Source organism: Enhydra lutris, unplaced genomic scaffold, assembly GCF_002288905.1.
Source record: "Enhydra lutris kenyoni isolate GAN:26980312 unplaced genomic scaffold, ASM228890v2 scaffoldscaffold71, whole genome shotgun sequence".
NCBI lineage: Eukaryota > Metazoa > Chordata > Mammalia > Carnivora > Mustelidae > Enhydra > Enhydra lutris.
In genome coordinates, this window is record NW_019154155.1 from 2,119,015 (window position 1) to 2,135,561 (window position 16,547).

Sequence of the window (16,547 nt, forward strand, 5' to 3'; positions counted from 1 at the left end):
GCCAACACTGCATCCATCCCCAGACTGAAGACTGCTTTTCCCTTTCTCTTTGTTTGAGGTCTGTGTCTCGAAGGATTGATACTCATCCCAAAGTCCTCACCACTTGTTTCCTGGAAGTGGGGTGGGTGTGGAGGGCAAGGATTCCATTTAAATGAAACTCACTCACAGTGGCCTCTCCTGGTAGGTTAGAGCTCTGCTGTGGATAAGCAGTCCACCCCCTCCCAATTTCAGGCTCAGGGATGGAGAAGGGGATTTTTTTTTTGGACGACTTCATTTATTCCTGATCCCAGTCATTAACTCCTTTGGATTGACACAGTTAAGTAGTACCCCACCAATCAGAGCAATTGTATGTGTGTGTAAAGGAACTGAAAAATATTTTCGACTGCTTTCAAAAGCTTGTGAAGAAATAACAAATGCATTTCTCTTTGAAGTTCGTCTTCCTTCTCCGTGGCAATGAGGACCCTAATTCATCGTGGCAAGTGGTCAGTTAGAACTAGCCAAAGCCTCTCTGGTCTCAGTTTTACACCTTGTCCTGGAGACATGTTGTGCTGACAGTGGCAGAGACCTGGTCCGATTCAAATGCTGAGAATGGGGGCACCTGGGTGGCTCAGTCAGTTGAGCGTCCAACTCTTGGTTTTAGCTCAGGTCATGGTCTCTGGGTCATGGTCTCAGGGTTGTGGGATGGAACCTCAAGTTGGACTCTAAGCTCAGTAGGGCATCTGCTCAAGAGTCTCTCCCTCTCTTTCTGCCCCTCTCCCCACTCGTGCTCTCTCTCTCTCTCTCAAATAAATAAGTAAATAAATACATCTTTTAGAAAATAATGCTGAGAATGAAAACCTCTCCTGAATCCAAACTCCTTATTTTTTAAATTTTATAAAACAATGTTCTCAATAAAAATCAACAGAAAAAGGCAACCCGCAGGCCTAAATTCAAACCAACTGTTTTCCATGCTATGGGACATGCAATGACCAATATGTTATTAGTAAAACTCTGACTTTAACCAAGAGAGAATGGAGTTTCTGGGTATAGTTCAAGTAGCTCATAAAAAATGAAGCTCGAGATGATTAGAGAAAAGACAGATATTCACATATATGTAAATATCACATATTGCTAAATAATACTTATCAATAAAATAAATGATATATTAATATTACATCTTTATCACATATTACATATTAAACATATGTACATTATATATACATATAATTATATATATGTATATATGTACATGCTTCTCCAAATTTCTTCTTTTATTGCTAATAAGCCTTCGGTTTATTAGCAATGATAATAATAATGGATATATCATAATGGAATAATTATAATGGATGAGGAAATTAGGTGTCAAGGTAACAATATTAGCAGTCAGCTTCAAAATCAGATTACAGAAAAGATCCCCAGATTGGGCTGTTCCCTGGGACAAATTTTCTGTTTTCCCCAGATTATGTAGGTCAGAGAAGTTGCAGAGACTGCTGTGCATTCAGGGACCCTGCCAGGCTTTTCCAAGTCCCCTAGCAGAAGGGGGCTGCAGGAAGTCCTGGGGGATAGTGAAGGGGAGAGGGGATGGCAGAATGGGTGCAAGAGTAAAGCCCGTGTTTTGCCTAATGGGAAAGAAGGCAGACCCTGGACTCCAAGGACCACCTGTGGAGTGGACCTGAGATTCTCAAACTGTGTCCTCCGTCCTCCACTCATCCATTGTGACCAAATGCAGGCTAGGGAGTGGCTTCTGTGACCTGAGCCCCAGGAGCTGGAGTCTGGGTTAAAAACCACGGTTGTCCCCAAGGACCAGTCAACTTCAACCTTACAGAACTGCTGCACTTTCCTTGCAGAGAGTTGCTAATTGATATTCGACTGATGGCTGGTGTTTTTGCAGCAAGAATCAGAACCGCATTAGTAAGGATCCAACGTCGACCTGGAGATTATGCTCAGTAGTGGACAAGACACAGATGTAAACAGACTAGTTCCATGCCTGCCGGGCTTAGTGCCCAAATGATAAGGACAGACATGAAAGGCTCGGGAAAGACATAAAGACTCATGAAGTCCAGGATAGGCGCTCAGAGGAATAACCATTTTGTGTTGGGTGGAATTTCTTTGTCCATTTTGGGGGTATCCTGTGAACCACGACTGGGCTTCTGGAAAGAGCCTATCTAGAGGAGGAATCAGAAGGTGGCTAAGATTGGATAGAATCTGAATTCCATAAAGACGACGCTAATTTCTGCAATCGACTCGAGGCTCTGCTGCCTGCTCTCGCCACACACACAAAAAAACTATGCAGCACAAAGCCAAGTCGGATCCGAAGTGGGTTAGGGTATTATATAAGCGCTTGGCGGGAGGGGAGATGGTCTTTTATGTGTGTTTCTTTTGCTGCAGCGGCGGCGGCGGCGGCAGCAGCAGCGAGAGTAGCTCAGGTTGATTTAGAATACGGATGACAGTAGCCTGGCGCGAGCCCACGGCTGACGAAAGCTGCTTATCCCGCTCGGTTTCCATGGAGACGAGCAGGAGCAGCGGCGGCGGCTGCGGCGAGGCTGTCAGCGAGCGCGGCGGCGGCGGCGGCGGCGGCGGCGGCGGCGGCGGCGATCGCGCGTCCGCGGGGGTCTGCAGGAGGAAGGAGGAGGCCGGGGCCGGGACCCTCGCGGCAGACATGGACTTGCATTGTGATTGTGCTGCCGAAACGCCGGCCGCCGAGCAGCCGTCGGGGAAGATTAATAAAGCTGCTTTCAAATTATTCAAGAAGAGGAAATCGGGTGGCACCATGCCCAGCATTTTTGGGGTCAAAAACAAAGGGGATGGGAAAGGCTCGGGTCCGACGGGCATGGTGAGGAGCCGGACCCACGACGGCTTAGCCGAGGTGGTGGTGCTGGAGAGCAGCAAGAAGGAGGAGCCGCGCGGCGGGGGCGACAGCGGGGGCGGCGGCGGGGGTGGCCGCGGCGGCGGGCGGCCCAACCCGGGTCCCCCCAGGGCGACCGGGCCCGGCGTGGGCTCCCTGGCCAACAGCTCGGTGGCGAAGTCGCACAGCTTCTTCTCCCTGCTGAAGAAGAACGGGCGAGCGGAGAACGGCAAGGGCGAGCCGGCGGACGCGAGCAAGGCTGGCGGCAAACAAAAGAGAGGGCTGAAGGGGCTCTTCAGCAGCATGCGCTGGCACAAGAAGGACAAGCGGGCCAAGGCGGAGGCGAAGGGCGAGCGCGCGGGGGCCCCGGGCGGCCTCATCCTGCCGGGCTCGCTCACCGCCAGCCTGGAGTGCGTCAAGGAGGAGACGCCCGGACCCGCCGGCGAGCCGGAGAAGCCCAGCAGGGACGCGCCGCGAGACCCAGCAGGTGAGCTCGGAGGGGGAGAGCCGGAGCCGGCCTCCGCCGATCGCGCCCACGTGCCGGTCCGCCGAGAGGCCCACAGCCCCGGGGTCCCTAAGGCCGACAGCGCCCGGGGAGAGGACGCCGCGGGGCATCGGCGCGCCGAGAAGCCCCGGGCAGCCCCCGAGCTGGGCGCTGGGGAGGTGCAGACGGCCGAGGATGCCTCCAGGACAGGTGACGTTCCGGTAAAGACCGTCCCCCTTGTCGACTCGGAATGCGGCAGCGGCCGCGCGGCGGCCGTCCCTGACCCTTCCGCTGTTGATCCACCCTCAGACCCATCGGCCGATCGTATTTGTTTGATGTTTTCTGACGTGACTTCACTGAAAAGCTTTGACTCTCTTACAGGCTGTGGAGATATTATTGCAGACCAAGAGGACGAGGCAGGTCCCAGCTGTGACAAGCATGCCCCCGGGCCAGGCAAGCCAGTTCTCTCTAAAAAGAACCCCGGCGTGGTGGCCTACCAAGGAGGAGGGGAGGAGATGGCGAGCCCGGAGGAGCTGGACGACACCTATCTCCAGGAGTTCTGGGACATGCTCTCCCAGACTGAGGACCAAGGACCAGGGCCCCAAGAGGGAGCGGCCAAGGCGGCAGCAGCCCTGGAAACCAAGGTAGTGGCCGAGACGTCCAAAGACGCCAGGTGTGCGGAAGGGGTCAAGGACGTGTCCTTGGGCAAGCACAGGAGGCTCAACCGGATTCCCATCGAGCTCCATCCCAAGGAGGAGCCTAAACCACCCGAGAAGGAGCAGCAGGAAGGCATCCCCAATAGTGACGAGGGCTACTGGGACTCCACCACTCCGGGGCCCGAGGAAGACGGCACCAGCGGCGGCAAAAAGGCGGGCATCCCCCGGGATAGCTACAGCGGGGACGCGCTCTACGATCTCTACGCGGATCCGGATGGAAGCCCGGCCGCCGTTCCCGCCAACGAGGAGACGTCCTGCTTGTCTCGGCTAAAGCCGGTGTCTCCAGTCACCATCACCTGTCCACTGCGAACACCAGGCAGTTTGCTGAAGGACTCTAAAATCCCTATCAGCATCAAGCACCTCGCGAACCTTCCATCCAGCCATCCCGTAGTGCACCAGCAACCAGTCAGGAGTGAGATGCCCAGAACAAAAATCCCAGTTTCCAAAGTGCTGGTCCGTAGGGTCAGCAACCGGGGTTTGGCCGGGACCACCCTCCGGGCAGCGGCGTGCCATGACAGTGCCAAAAAGTTGTGAGGTCTCCGAAGCCGAGGTGATGGACCCCATGTCAAGGAATACAACTTTCCCTGGAAACCACTCAAATAAGTTTTGTTTCTCCTAAAGAAAGGCTTTTAGGACCATCCCTGCTCCAGAGCCTAGACCCAGGAGGTGTCTGGGCCGCTAGCAGGGGCAGGATACACCAGAGAGGGGGAGCTACACATGGGATTCCCCTCTCCAGATAAGTTCCCTGAGAATTATTTTCAAGCACTTTTAATTTTTTACCTTAAAAAAAAAAAAATCACTTGTTTTTTGTTTTTTTCCTTTGATGCGCTGAACACTTGGAAGTCACCTTTACTTGCCTTTGCAGAAAACAACCTAAGTAAGCATCATGCCATGACACTTGGCTGTGCCAGGGTCCAGAGAGGGCCTAGAGAAACCACTGCCAACACCAGAGGAGCCCCTCCTCTTCCATGACACTTTCCATCCTTCCTTTCTTCTTTTCCTTTTTCTTTCCAGGGGGAAAAAGAGAGAGAGAGAAAGAGAGAGAGAAAGAAAAGAAAAAGACCCTTTGCTGTATCACTGTGTGGAAAACACCTGCAAAGCTGAAAGAGCCAGGTATTTATTTACCTGATGAGCAGAGGCGACCATTGATTGGCCCCAAACTTGCCTACTTTTGGTTGCTGGGTATGCATATAGGTCAGTATCTACCACCAGGACAATAAAGGAGCATTTCGGTTTGGTTGGTTTAGATCATGTGTTTGGGGAGAAAGAAGCAGCTCAGCAGAGCCAGTTTTTTCTTTTTCTTTTTCTTTCCCACCCGGTGAAGAAATGAGGATCAGGGAAAGATTTTACTAAAATGCCAATAGACACAGTATTTTAGTGTTTATAAACTGTAACCTTTTCATGTGTACATAATGCATATTTTACAGTTTATCCAGCTGTTAACATTTTATAATCTGCCAGTAACCTCGAATTTAAAATCTGGTTTTATAACAAGTTATGATAACTGTCCCTGAACCACTGATGTTCTTTTATGTACTGTAGCCTAAAGCAATTCTGTTTTTGTTTTATATGGGTTCTCTGGCTCTCAATGCAGGAAAAAACAAAAAACAAAAAAACAGTCTATTGTGTTGATGTCCCAGAGGAATAGGTTCTGTCTTGTCTTGGGTAAGAGACTATTTGCTTCTCACTCCCAAAACTGGTTTTCAGAGATTTTTACCTTGGTTATAAAAATTTTGGATTCGACCATTCTACAACATGGGGAGTCCCAAATGAGGAACATATTTTAAAAACCCAGTAGAAAAATACAGAGTTCATGTTATTTGACTTTTGCTTTATAGATTCATGATTGAGACAGGTATGTTCAGAATAGGATGCTGGCAAGCCTATGTATCATAAACACTCTATGTCAAGATTTGTTTTTGAAAGTGGTTTCCTTATATGTATATTTTCTATTATTTTAGATGAGACATTTATTTCAGAACGGGTTACCATATGCCTGGATAGTTTGAGTGATTAACTGAAGCAGTTCCTAGAATGCTATTAGCATCTAATGATTATATAATATCCTCTTTGAAATGCAGTTCAGTGTGTTTAATCAAAAGACTGCAGCTTCTACTAAGAGTTGATTCATGATATGAGGAAGATTAGATATTTTCAAGCAAAACTACATGTATACGAATGGCACAAACACTTCTATATAACTCCCATTTTCCAGAGAGATTGCCTAAGTAATGAGCTGATATTATGTGCTTTCTAAGCTTGTTTTCTATTTTTTAAAGGAAGGAAAGAGGCAAGTTAAGTATATGGAAACCTATTTTAATAGTACAAAGGGAACAAAATAAACAGACCCCAAAGGGAAACAAATTTGAGCCAGTAGCATAAAGCAAATCATTCCCCATTTTAAATTTGCAATGATTCAATTAGAAGAGGCGGTAGAGATTTGTTGAATTTCTTTAGTAGTCAGATTACTGGCTTTTATTGCATTGTGTCAGATCCTTAATGTTAAAGTACTGATTTAATATTTAATTTCCTATATAGATGAGGTCCTATAATCAGGCATAGCCTTAGGCACTCTGAACCCACCACCAGGAATTCATAAAGCCACTCATACTCACACGTGCTTATGCACTCAACTGTGCACAAACTAACAGACAAAGGCATGTACTGTACACTTGGAAATATTCTACAGATTATTTCTGTCTTGAGAAAGGGATTTAAATTTGATTTCATGCTGATAGTACTATGTAGACTCCAAATGCATTCATCTTCCCCCAGTGAATGTACAGAATATAAATTTTATTTCTGGCCGTAAAACAAAGGATGTTTATTTTCTTCTTGTGCTTTTTCTTGTGAGGGTTATCTTCTTCTCTGTGTGAATCCGTGACAGAGTTTTATTTGTTCATTTGTTCAATTGTACAGAAAAGTTAGGAGTACCTGAAGTACAGATGAGAATATTCTAACAGTAAAGGCAATCTACCGGTAAATCTATTTTGTTAGCACTGGGACAAACTGTTTTTGCTTTCACCGTTTTGGGGGCTCGTTCCTGCCATTTTACCACTATGCTGTGTCTTCTTTTTACAAGTAAAGGGAAATGTCAGCAAAGCTCACTTTCATTCCCCCGCCTGTCAATTAACCAGTTATACAAGATGTAAAATATTTTCTCTTTTCATTCTTTTTTCCATATGTTTTCCACTTTTTAAGAAACTCTCTGTCTTTAAGAATTCCACCCACACCAGGCAAATGAAGGATGCAGGCAATTGATTAAATGGCCTCGGTAGCTAGCTGGGAAATCAGGATCCATGCAGGAAGCCTGCATCTTAACCTTTTCCACCCACAGACAAGGGTTCACAGTTGCTTTTTTTGTGCCAAGGGCTACTTTCTCCCATTCATGTTCCTGGAGATTGCTTCCCCCCACCCCAGCATTTTAATAGACTTATATTCCAATTATTATTAATACATTTCCTAATTCGGCCATATTTGCTGATTTTTTTTGTAATGGGAAGGATTAAATATGAGCTGATGACACCTTTGCTGTGTGTGTATGATTCTGAGATGCTAGTTCATTAGGTCTCTTTAGACAGAGAGCTGGACAAACTAGAGGAGGAAAAAGTCAAATCAATTGTTGACCATGAATTTATCAGTGAGCTTAATAGCTCTGCACAAAGACAGCCTGACTTTAATAACTACATTACACAGACATTGTTCCTTGAACTACTCTGACATCAGTACTAAAGGCAGTTGGATGCTTTTACATTAGCACCGACTGGAAGAAATTTTACTATAGCGTTGTCAACAATGGCAAGAGGAAAAAGATTTTTATTATTTCACCTAATAACAACAATGACATATAGAACATTAAGGGCTTCCTTTAGATATGTTTTCCACAATTATCTGCCTATTTAAATACAAAGTGTTTAACATCTATGAGAGTGATGACTTACTGAGTTTAAAGTGTTTCTTCCTTAATTTCAGAAGTAGTTTTGAAGTATTTGCATTTAAACGAATGTTCAAATAACCCTTTGCTTACACAGTTACTGAGGTAAAAAGACTATATTAGGTATCGAGATTTCTTCGACATCTTTCTGTGTTTTCATTATTTACATCTTTGTCAGATTAGTTTTCAGAGCCTTTTTACGGTTAACTTTGTATGAAGAGATCGATTAAAGTAGCTTTCTCTCCTCTCCCTTTGTACCCACCATGTTTGATGCTTGCTTGGTGCCCTCAGATAGTCGTAAGGGGACACTTCTTATCATGGTGGCGTCTTTTGACACTTGCATAGTGGAATACATTTCCTGATTGTAGTCATTCCAGATTTCTTTCCTGAATGATGACAATCTGGCCTTGGTCCCCGTGCTGGGTTTCTACGAAGGTTTGTTACAATATCTTCACAGATACTTTGCTCCCCTTATCATTCTTAAGAAATTAATTCAAGAATTTTAGACTCTTAAACAAAAAGAGAACGCATCACAATTGCCTCTTATCACCACTGGGAATGACCGGTTAAAAGTACCTGCATGAAATAAGAGGAGAAACCCAAATACCTTGGCCTACCCATTTCCCTCCCGCTTCTTTGCCAGACAGACCAAGGGATGAACAGCACAGTTCTTATCTGTGGAAACTCGGCCTTAAGAATTTTTGATGGCTTTTGCACAAATACTTATGACTGTTTGGGACCCAAAGCTAGCATGGCGGACCGGTGGTTTATATCTCTGTGTGGGAAAGCAAGAGGTCAGCATTTACTTCATAAAAGCCTTTGCACTGTGCTAATTCTTTAAAGGAGATGGTTTGTTGCAACTATAGCCACTTATAAAGAATGTTATTATCTCACTCCAGACAGTGCTGTTAAGGAGTGATTCAGAATGGTAGTTTCATGATTATGGAAAAGTGTTCTTTCTCAAACTGAAAAAGGAAAGATTAAAATAGTCACAAAGCCTCCAGAACGGAAACTGGGCACATTTTACGACTGACGTTTACTTTAATTCAATGCAACCTGTGTTCATGAGGCATATACTGTGTCTACTACTTCATAAAAACCCCTTCAGTCTGGGCTCACACATAGTTATACTGTGATTGGACTTTCTTAACATTCGTGAAAAACATCTTTACTTTATTTTGCCTGTTTTTTTTCATTTGTTGTCTATGGTTTTTGAGGTGGAGAAGAATGGGGTGAACTTGAACAGGAGTGGTATGGATCAAGCCACACAAATTCCTCTCAAAATAATAATAGCAATTATAACAATAATGAACATTTGCTGAGTACTTGCTAAGTGCCAGTGATCACTAGGAGCTTTACAGACATTGATGTGGTCCTCTTAGCAGCCACGTGGGTTAGGCAATATTATTTCCCTAATGTGCCATCTTTAATTCTTTCTTTTTGTTTGTTTCCATCCCATCTCATCTCCCCCCTTCCCCATTCCCTTTTTCCTCTTTCTCTCTCTTTTCCCCTAGCCTCTGGGATGGTACCATAAGCTCTTCATAAGTTCAGTAAGTTAGAGTAACATAAAAGCTAGGAACTGCTTAATGTCATGGCCAGTTCACTTGCAGTAGAAACAAAGCTAACCCATGTCATGAAGCTGAAAATTGGTGTGTGTCTGAGACAAATAGGCAAACCCTCTGCTTTCCTTTGACAGTATCCTCTCCTTCTCAGGATTAACACCAAAAATATAGACAGAAATCTCTCCTGTTGTCATGGTAATACTTCTTCCCTGTAAGATGTTGGTCATTCCAAACACATTGCCCTTATTTCTCCACCATGAGCCCAGTCTAGGCTTACTCTGGCTGTTCCACGTGGTTTGTTTAAATGGCGACTCTCTGAGTGTTACCTTGCCTTGGTACAATTCTGAACTTCAGAGATAAGCTCCTGGCTCTTTCCAAAGTAGTGCATCCTACATTCTGTCTGTGGCCATTGCATCCTGGCTCATGTTTTCTAATTCATTAATTCATTCAACTAATATTTATTAAAGACCTAGAAGTCAGTCATCGTGAATTTGAGTATTTTATATTGAAGGGAAATACCTAAAACATACTGTGTATTTTCTCTGTGCGGGATGATGCTCTGTGCTTCCTTTCACGATGTTATCGCCACAGTTACAAGGACCATGGAGGGTGGGTATTGGCTCCATCCTGCAGAGGTTAGAAAATGATGGTCACAAAGGTGAAATACCTTGTCCCAAGTCACCCATTTCCTAAGTAATGGGCAGAATTTGAATCTGAATAGAGAAACCTAACTCTACAGCTTCTGCTTCAATTATACATTTTTAGCCATATGATTCAATTTCTGTAAAACTTGTTTTAAGTAAGAAACTGATCAAAGTTTTGAACTGCAAGAGCCAAACCAGATGTGTATATTTGTGGGTACCATCCAACTGATGGCTATTTTAGTTAAAAATGAACTTGTGTTTTTTTGTTTTTTTTTTTTAATTCTTTGATGGCTTTTATACATGCAAGCCTAGACGTTAGAGCTCAGAGACTAGCAGGTTTTTTTCTCACCTGGGCCAGTCAAAATTGTGGACTGTATTCATCAATTACTTTAGAGTTACATACAAGCAGGTCTACATACAGATTTTGTGATCTGATGTCTGTTTTGCCAATAGTAAAACCAAAAGTAATTTCAGTAGTGAATCCAGCAGCGTGCAACCTCTGTTTCCTCCCACTCGGATTCTGTTAATACTCCCAGTATTTAGGGAAAATCCATTGGAAACTGCATCATGGTCATAATTAAGGAGATTATTTTCCTAATATATGGCCTGCCTACACTTGGTAAAATGCTTTTAAAATCAATTTGAGACCTCATCTTAATGAGACACAGTGGAAGATTTCAATAACAGGTGGTCATTCTATTAAAATGTAAACTGGAGTAATTTGTGATAATTAATCAATAATCAGTAGCGTAACTTTCTGCTTTGTGTGAGAAGATAACATTTTTAATAAAATATAGCCAAGGTGACTGGTTATCAGAGACATATTTAGCTTTCTCAGATACCTACCTGGATCATCTAGTAAGCTAAGGCAGAGATATTAAAAATATCTGGTCAGATTGCATAGGGGCATAGAGTGGACACACAGTAAATACTTGTAACACAGTATTGAAATGGTCCTAGGTAGCCTGAAGGAATTAGTGAACTTTCTCAAATATCTACATTGCAGCCATTTATCCCCCGCTACACAATTGTTTCTGAAGAAAGGACGAGAGACTCTCATAAAGTAATACAGGACAAATTCTTATTGCTTCCAGAACAAATTTAACTGAACATGAAGGATCTGAGAGTGGTCGTTTTATCAAGAACATCAGGGAAAATGGTTCTAATGTTACAGGCAAAGTAAATTTTTGCCATTTTTACTTGACTCCAGCTATCTACCAGGCTCACTGCTAACTTCAGGTTTTTGACCAAGTTATTTATATGGAATATCTCAGCGTAATATAGGGCATTGCAGGTTATTTGAAAATAATGACAAAGAAGATCCAAATGAGAAACTCCATTTCTATAATTAGTTTTCCTGAAAGTCAGGCATGTCTTTGAGGACAAGCTTTTGGCTGTATTATTTTTGTGCACAGGAGGAAAATTGTTAGTAGGTTTATAGATATTATTTTTATAATAGAATGTTAAATTCCCCCCAAACATCAAAAATTGTCTCCTAGAACTGCTCTATGTTTTTAAAACTTGTTTTAACAAAAGATTCTAAATAGCAATAGGATCTTTTCTCTTTTCTCCACTCCAATGATTTAATGGGATAAATGAACCAATGTTTATATTTTTAAACCTGTAAATATTTTATTTTGGGTATTTTGTATATTTGTTGATATAATTCCATTTTGTGCATATGTATCATTGTGCATGTTGCTGTTTTCGATAGTCACTCTTTTAATGAATGTAAGAAGCTTGGACTAATAGCACTTTTCTTGTTTCATTCAAACATCTTAAAATGCAAATACAACACTGCCATTTTAACTGTTGTGTTTAATTCAGTCAATAAATTTTGTTGTTCCTTTACATTTAAAGTCAAATCTGTTGGTTGTTATTTTTCCAGGAGGAATTTTATTTCCAGCCTTTTCAGTTTTTAGAATTGACACTAATAATGATGGTGATAATGGCAAGGTGATGTGTATGTATGGTATTGGTGGAAAAACGCATGGTGGACCTGTATTTCTTTCCACACTTTGTAAACAAGTGAGAAATTTTTGTTTGGTTTGGGCAGTTGACTTTCAAAAGCCTTGTTATTCCGACGTGGATCTGATTTCTGAGCCTTTTACTCAGAAAATCTCCATTCCTCATAAGCTCATGCACAAGAGGCCAGCTAATCGGTTGTGATTGTTAGGAGCAGCCAACTGGAGTCTTTTATTTATTTATTTCTTCTTATTAGTTTTCAAGATTTTATTATTTATTTGACAGACAGAGATCACAAATAGGCAGAGAGGCAGGTAGAGAGAGGAGGAAGCAGGCCAGAGAGCCTGATTGAGGGCTCGATCCCAGGACGCTGGGATCGTGACCTGAGCCTAAGGCAGATTCTTAACCAACTGAGCCACCCAGGTGCCCCCAGAGTCTTTTAAAAGTTGTTTTCTGGCTTCTATTGTTTTGTTTGGGGGTGGGTGGCATTATTAAAAAGTAAAATTCAACTGAGTAAATTTGAAAATCGAATTGGCTTCATTAAACAATTCATGAATTGGGCAGCATCCCTTTGGGCAAGTAGAGAGATATTCTGAGGAGTTGTACAAAATAGAGGGGGTTTTATAGGAAGGAGGGTGGGGCAAAGAGCTATTAGTAAAAGAAATAAAAAGGATTATTTCAGGCAAGGTCACCTTCCCTTAAGGGGAAGGGCAGTGGGTTTTATTAGGTGGCTGACCTCATCTTCCTTTGGGGGATGGAGAGGGTCCATGTGGCAGATTACCTCTGATGTTGATCAGAAAATTCCTGACTGACCAGTTAACATTTACACTTTCTGGTGGAGGCACAAGTTAGGTACTAAGTCCTGGTTTAGTGACTTGGCCTGAGTGCTGCCATTTTGGACTGTGGTTTTCTTTGGAACAGAAGTATGTTTTCACTTTGTACGTCTAATGGTTTAAATCCATAATAGTTTGAAACTCAAAGTAAAGACTAACGATGTTGTGCCTTTTATTATTCCAAAGGGAGATCTGATTCGTTACAGCAAGCAGAGTAAATATACATCAGTAGAACCACAATTACAAAGTCTCTACTCCCTTTATGTCCCACCTCCCCCTTTCTCCCAGCCCCTTTGACTTCCCCCTCTCTTCTTCTCTTGTCCTAGAATTAACATGGAAGCAACTCAAAATAACTGAACTCGATTTCCTTTTAATGAGGCAATGAAGAGGCTAAAGCTCATAGAAGCTGGGAGACTCACCCTAAAGTCTTTGAAACAGGAAGTTGTGGTATAAAGTTTGGAAACCAAACAGAATGGGTTTGAATTCTGGTTTGGGGACTTATCTGCCCTCTGGGCAATTTCCTTAGCTTCTGTGAGCCACACTTTCCTACTCTACAAAATGAGGATAACAAGATTTAATTTGGAGGGTACTTGTACCATTATTAACTTTCAGAAAGAAAGAAAGGTGTCTAAGATAGTATGTTTTTTGCATACGTTCATATAGTTCCTCTTGTTTTAAAAAAAAACATAACAATTAAAACCTCAAGGGCTGGAGTTGAAATATTCTTGAACAGGGAACTTGCTTTGATGTACACAGAGATAAATATGAACCTCTTGGATTGGGATGGGGGTGTAGAGTGGTGAAGTATGCTTATATACAAACAAGGAAACCAATGGGAGTCAAGGTGGTTTTAAGTGTCTTATTCTGAGACACATTATTCTGAAATGAAAAGCCTACAAACAATTAGGAGAAACTAGGGAGGGAAAGCCTAGTCTTTATGGAAGAAGTCAAGAACAGTAGTTGAGCTTGTTGGAAAGCTGGCAACTAAAACAACAATGACCAGATACAATGGCACTAAAATCAGAAAGGAACTTATTTCCCCAGATACCAATCAATAGGATGTAAGAGACAGCACCACCATAACTGAGATATTGGGTACCTCAGGTAGCTGGGCAGTTTAGTATACCCACTAAATGGAGGGAGATCATTGATGTGTTTAACCTGGGGGAAAAAATGGGTTTGAGAGAGAAAAAAGTAATTTAAGCAAGAGGGCAATTGCCTCTACCATTGCAAGCCATGGATGAACAAGGTCTATGCTCTGAATTAGTCTCAGTTCCTGAACACTTTTCACAGAGTAAGCATCCACTTTGCCCTGAGTGGGATGTGGGATTCTGGGATTTAATGGCTACACTATTTTCATATGACATAGCAGCCAAACTCAGTCAGAGAAACCCATCTATTCTGACACAGAGAGAGTAGTTGGCCACACTGAACATATTGAGATTCATTGGTCTCCATTGTGAGCCTGCACAGGACAGTTTCAAGGGCATACACAATTTTCTCCTTTTACGTTGTTTTCACTGTGTGGAGAACTTGAAGCTGAAGGTTTAGAATCCCAAGGAAGTAAATGTGAACCAAAAGGGAGTGAAAATGTGTGTCTCAGAAGGAAGAGCTTAATGTCATAAATCCAAACCAAGAGAACAAAGCAATGGAAAACTGCCCGTGAATTTTCCACCTATGCTTTGTACTCACGGACTCCTGCCCGCTCCAGGATATGTCAGATGTTCATGAGCCAGCAGGGAGATGAAGAAAAGCATATTCCCAAGAAAGAGTAGAAATCTGGATGAAGACCAGGACCCGAGGCTACAGAGACATCCCTTTATCTTTGTTATTCTCCAGGTAGAAGCAGCAAAGTATGTACTTGTGTTCCATCAAGGAGGGGGTTCCCATTTAAGATCATTTACGATTTTATGCTTTTCTGTCTTCTAGAGCTATAAGTTGAGAGCTTAATTTCCATCTCAGCTCCTGAGATTTCTAGATTCCCTATGCCCTGCATAAAAGTGGCCTTTTAGTAGTAATTGAGAGTCCATGATGGTTGTTCTTGGTGCCAGGATCTGCCTCCATGTTGGCTTTGTTGCCCAGGGGATGTAGGCACTTTCTAGAAAACTCTGGTTCTCTTAGGCAGGTCAGGGACAACTCTTGCCAGGCGCTCCTGTGGTCCCACATCTTATGTCATAGTCTAGCTGCAGCTTTCCTTCTTATGAATAAGTTATATCCGTTGTATGTAGCAGAAAATAGATTCATGCCATTTGGTTTAGCTCAACAACCACAGACTGTTTAACATGTTGGGATCATGCTCAGCTTGGTAGGTATGAATGAGTGAGACATAGCACTCTCTACTAAGGCCACTTAAACTTCCCAACAAATTCCCTGAGTGTGGATCTCTGCCCTAGTGTCATTTCTTGGGGACCCTCAACCTCAGACATTATTATTTCCATTTTCCAATGAAAAAGTGAGTTTTAGAGATCTTACATATTTCTGGCAATACAGAAGTTTAGATAGAGTTTTAAAATATCCTTGTACAGAACACTTATAAATGGCAGACAAAGTTCATTTTCATTTCTCTATATGCATTGTTGAGCTATCACAAGAGGGAGGCTGGAAATCCCCAGATGTTATTACTACTGATTCCTGGAGGCCTAGAACTTTCAGTTCCATGGTTCAAGAATGGGCTGGGGACCAAACAGAAGACAATTAAATCCACAATCAGAGCAGAAGAGATGTTTTGTAGACCTTTTTGGTATTGAAAGAGCAAGCAGGCACAAAGTCAGTAAGGATGAAGATTTGAGAAACACTTATATATTTGGATACATATATAATCCTGGATCAAACAATTAAAGACTCCATGTTCTTTTCAAGTACAAATAAAATTTATGAAACTTGGCTACATCCTAAGCCATGAAGTAAGTCTTAAACTTTAAAAAAAAAAAAAATACAGAACATGTTCTTTTACTACAAGTATGCTAGAAATTAGTAGAAACAACCAAAACCACTCCATACATTTGGAAAAAATTTTAAATGAGCCTTTCAATAACTTATGGATCAAAGAATGAATGAGAATGGATACTAGAAAACAATTGGAAGTGCGTAATTATGAAGACATATATTAAAACATGCAATATAGCTAAAGGTTACTTAGAAGGAATTTTATAGCCTAAAATGCTTAAAACAGAAAAGGTAAAAGGCTATGAATTAATGAGTTAAGAATCCATTTTAATCAGATGTAAGAAGTTAGAAAAGGAATAACAGAATAAACCCATAGAAAGTCTTAAGTAGGAAGTAATATAAATTAGCAGAAATAATGAGGCTGGAAACAAAGGTACTCTAAAGTGGATCAACAAAGACAAAAATTGATTCTTCTGAAAAACATCTAGTAATATGTATTAAGAAAAAGAAAAGGTAATAGTAAGATTTGGAATGGGAAAATGGGCACAACTTCTGTGTGCCAAAGATAAAAAGATAAAGAATGCTATAAAGCTATGCCAATAACTTTAAAATTTAAACAAAATATGCCAATTCCGAAATATGTATAAATTGCCAAAAGTGACTTGAGAGGAAATAGATGACGTAGAAAGTCCTAAAACT

General features: G+C 42.2%; 1 protein-coding gene across 2 annotated transcripts; it reads left to right on the plus strand.

The window, feature by feature from the left end:
• The first annotated feature begins 2,482 nt into the window (after positions 1 to 2,482).
• LOC111159877 (APC membrane recruitment protein 2) lies at positions 2,483 to 4,807 on the plus strand. 2 transcript variants are annotated; one of them, XM_022522529.1, is made up of 2 exons: positions 2,483 to 3,311; positions 3,690 to 4,558. In XM_022522529.1, the coding sequence occupies exons 1-2, from the start codon at positions 2,483 to 2,485 to the stop codon at positions 4,556 to 4,558; spliced, it is 1,698 nt and encodes a 565-aa protein (XP_022378237.1). The 2 variants fall into 2 exon arrangements, with proteins under 2 accessions (XP_022378237.1, XP_022378236.1); XM_022522528.1 differs by having other exon boundaries at positions 2,483 to 4,807.
• The last annotated feature ends 11,740 nt before the right edge of the window (positions 4,808 to 16,547 follow it).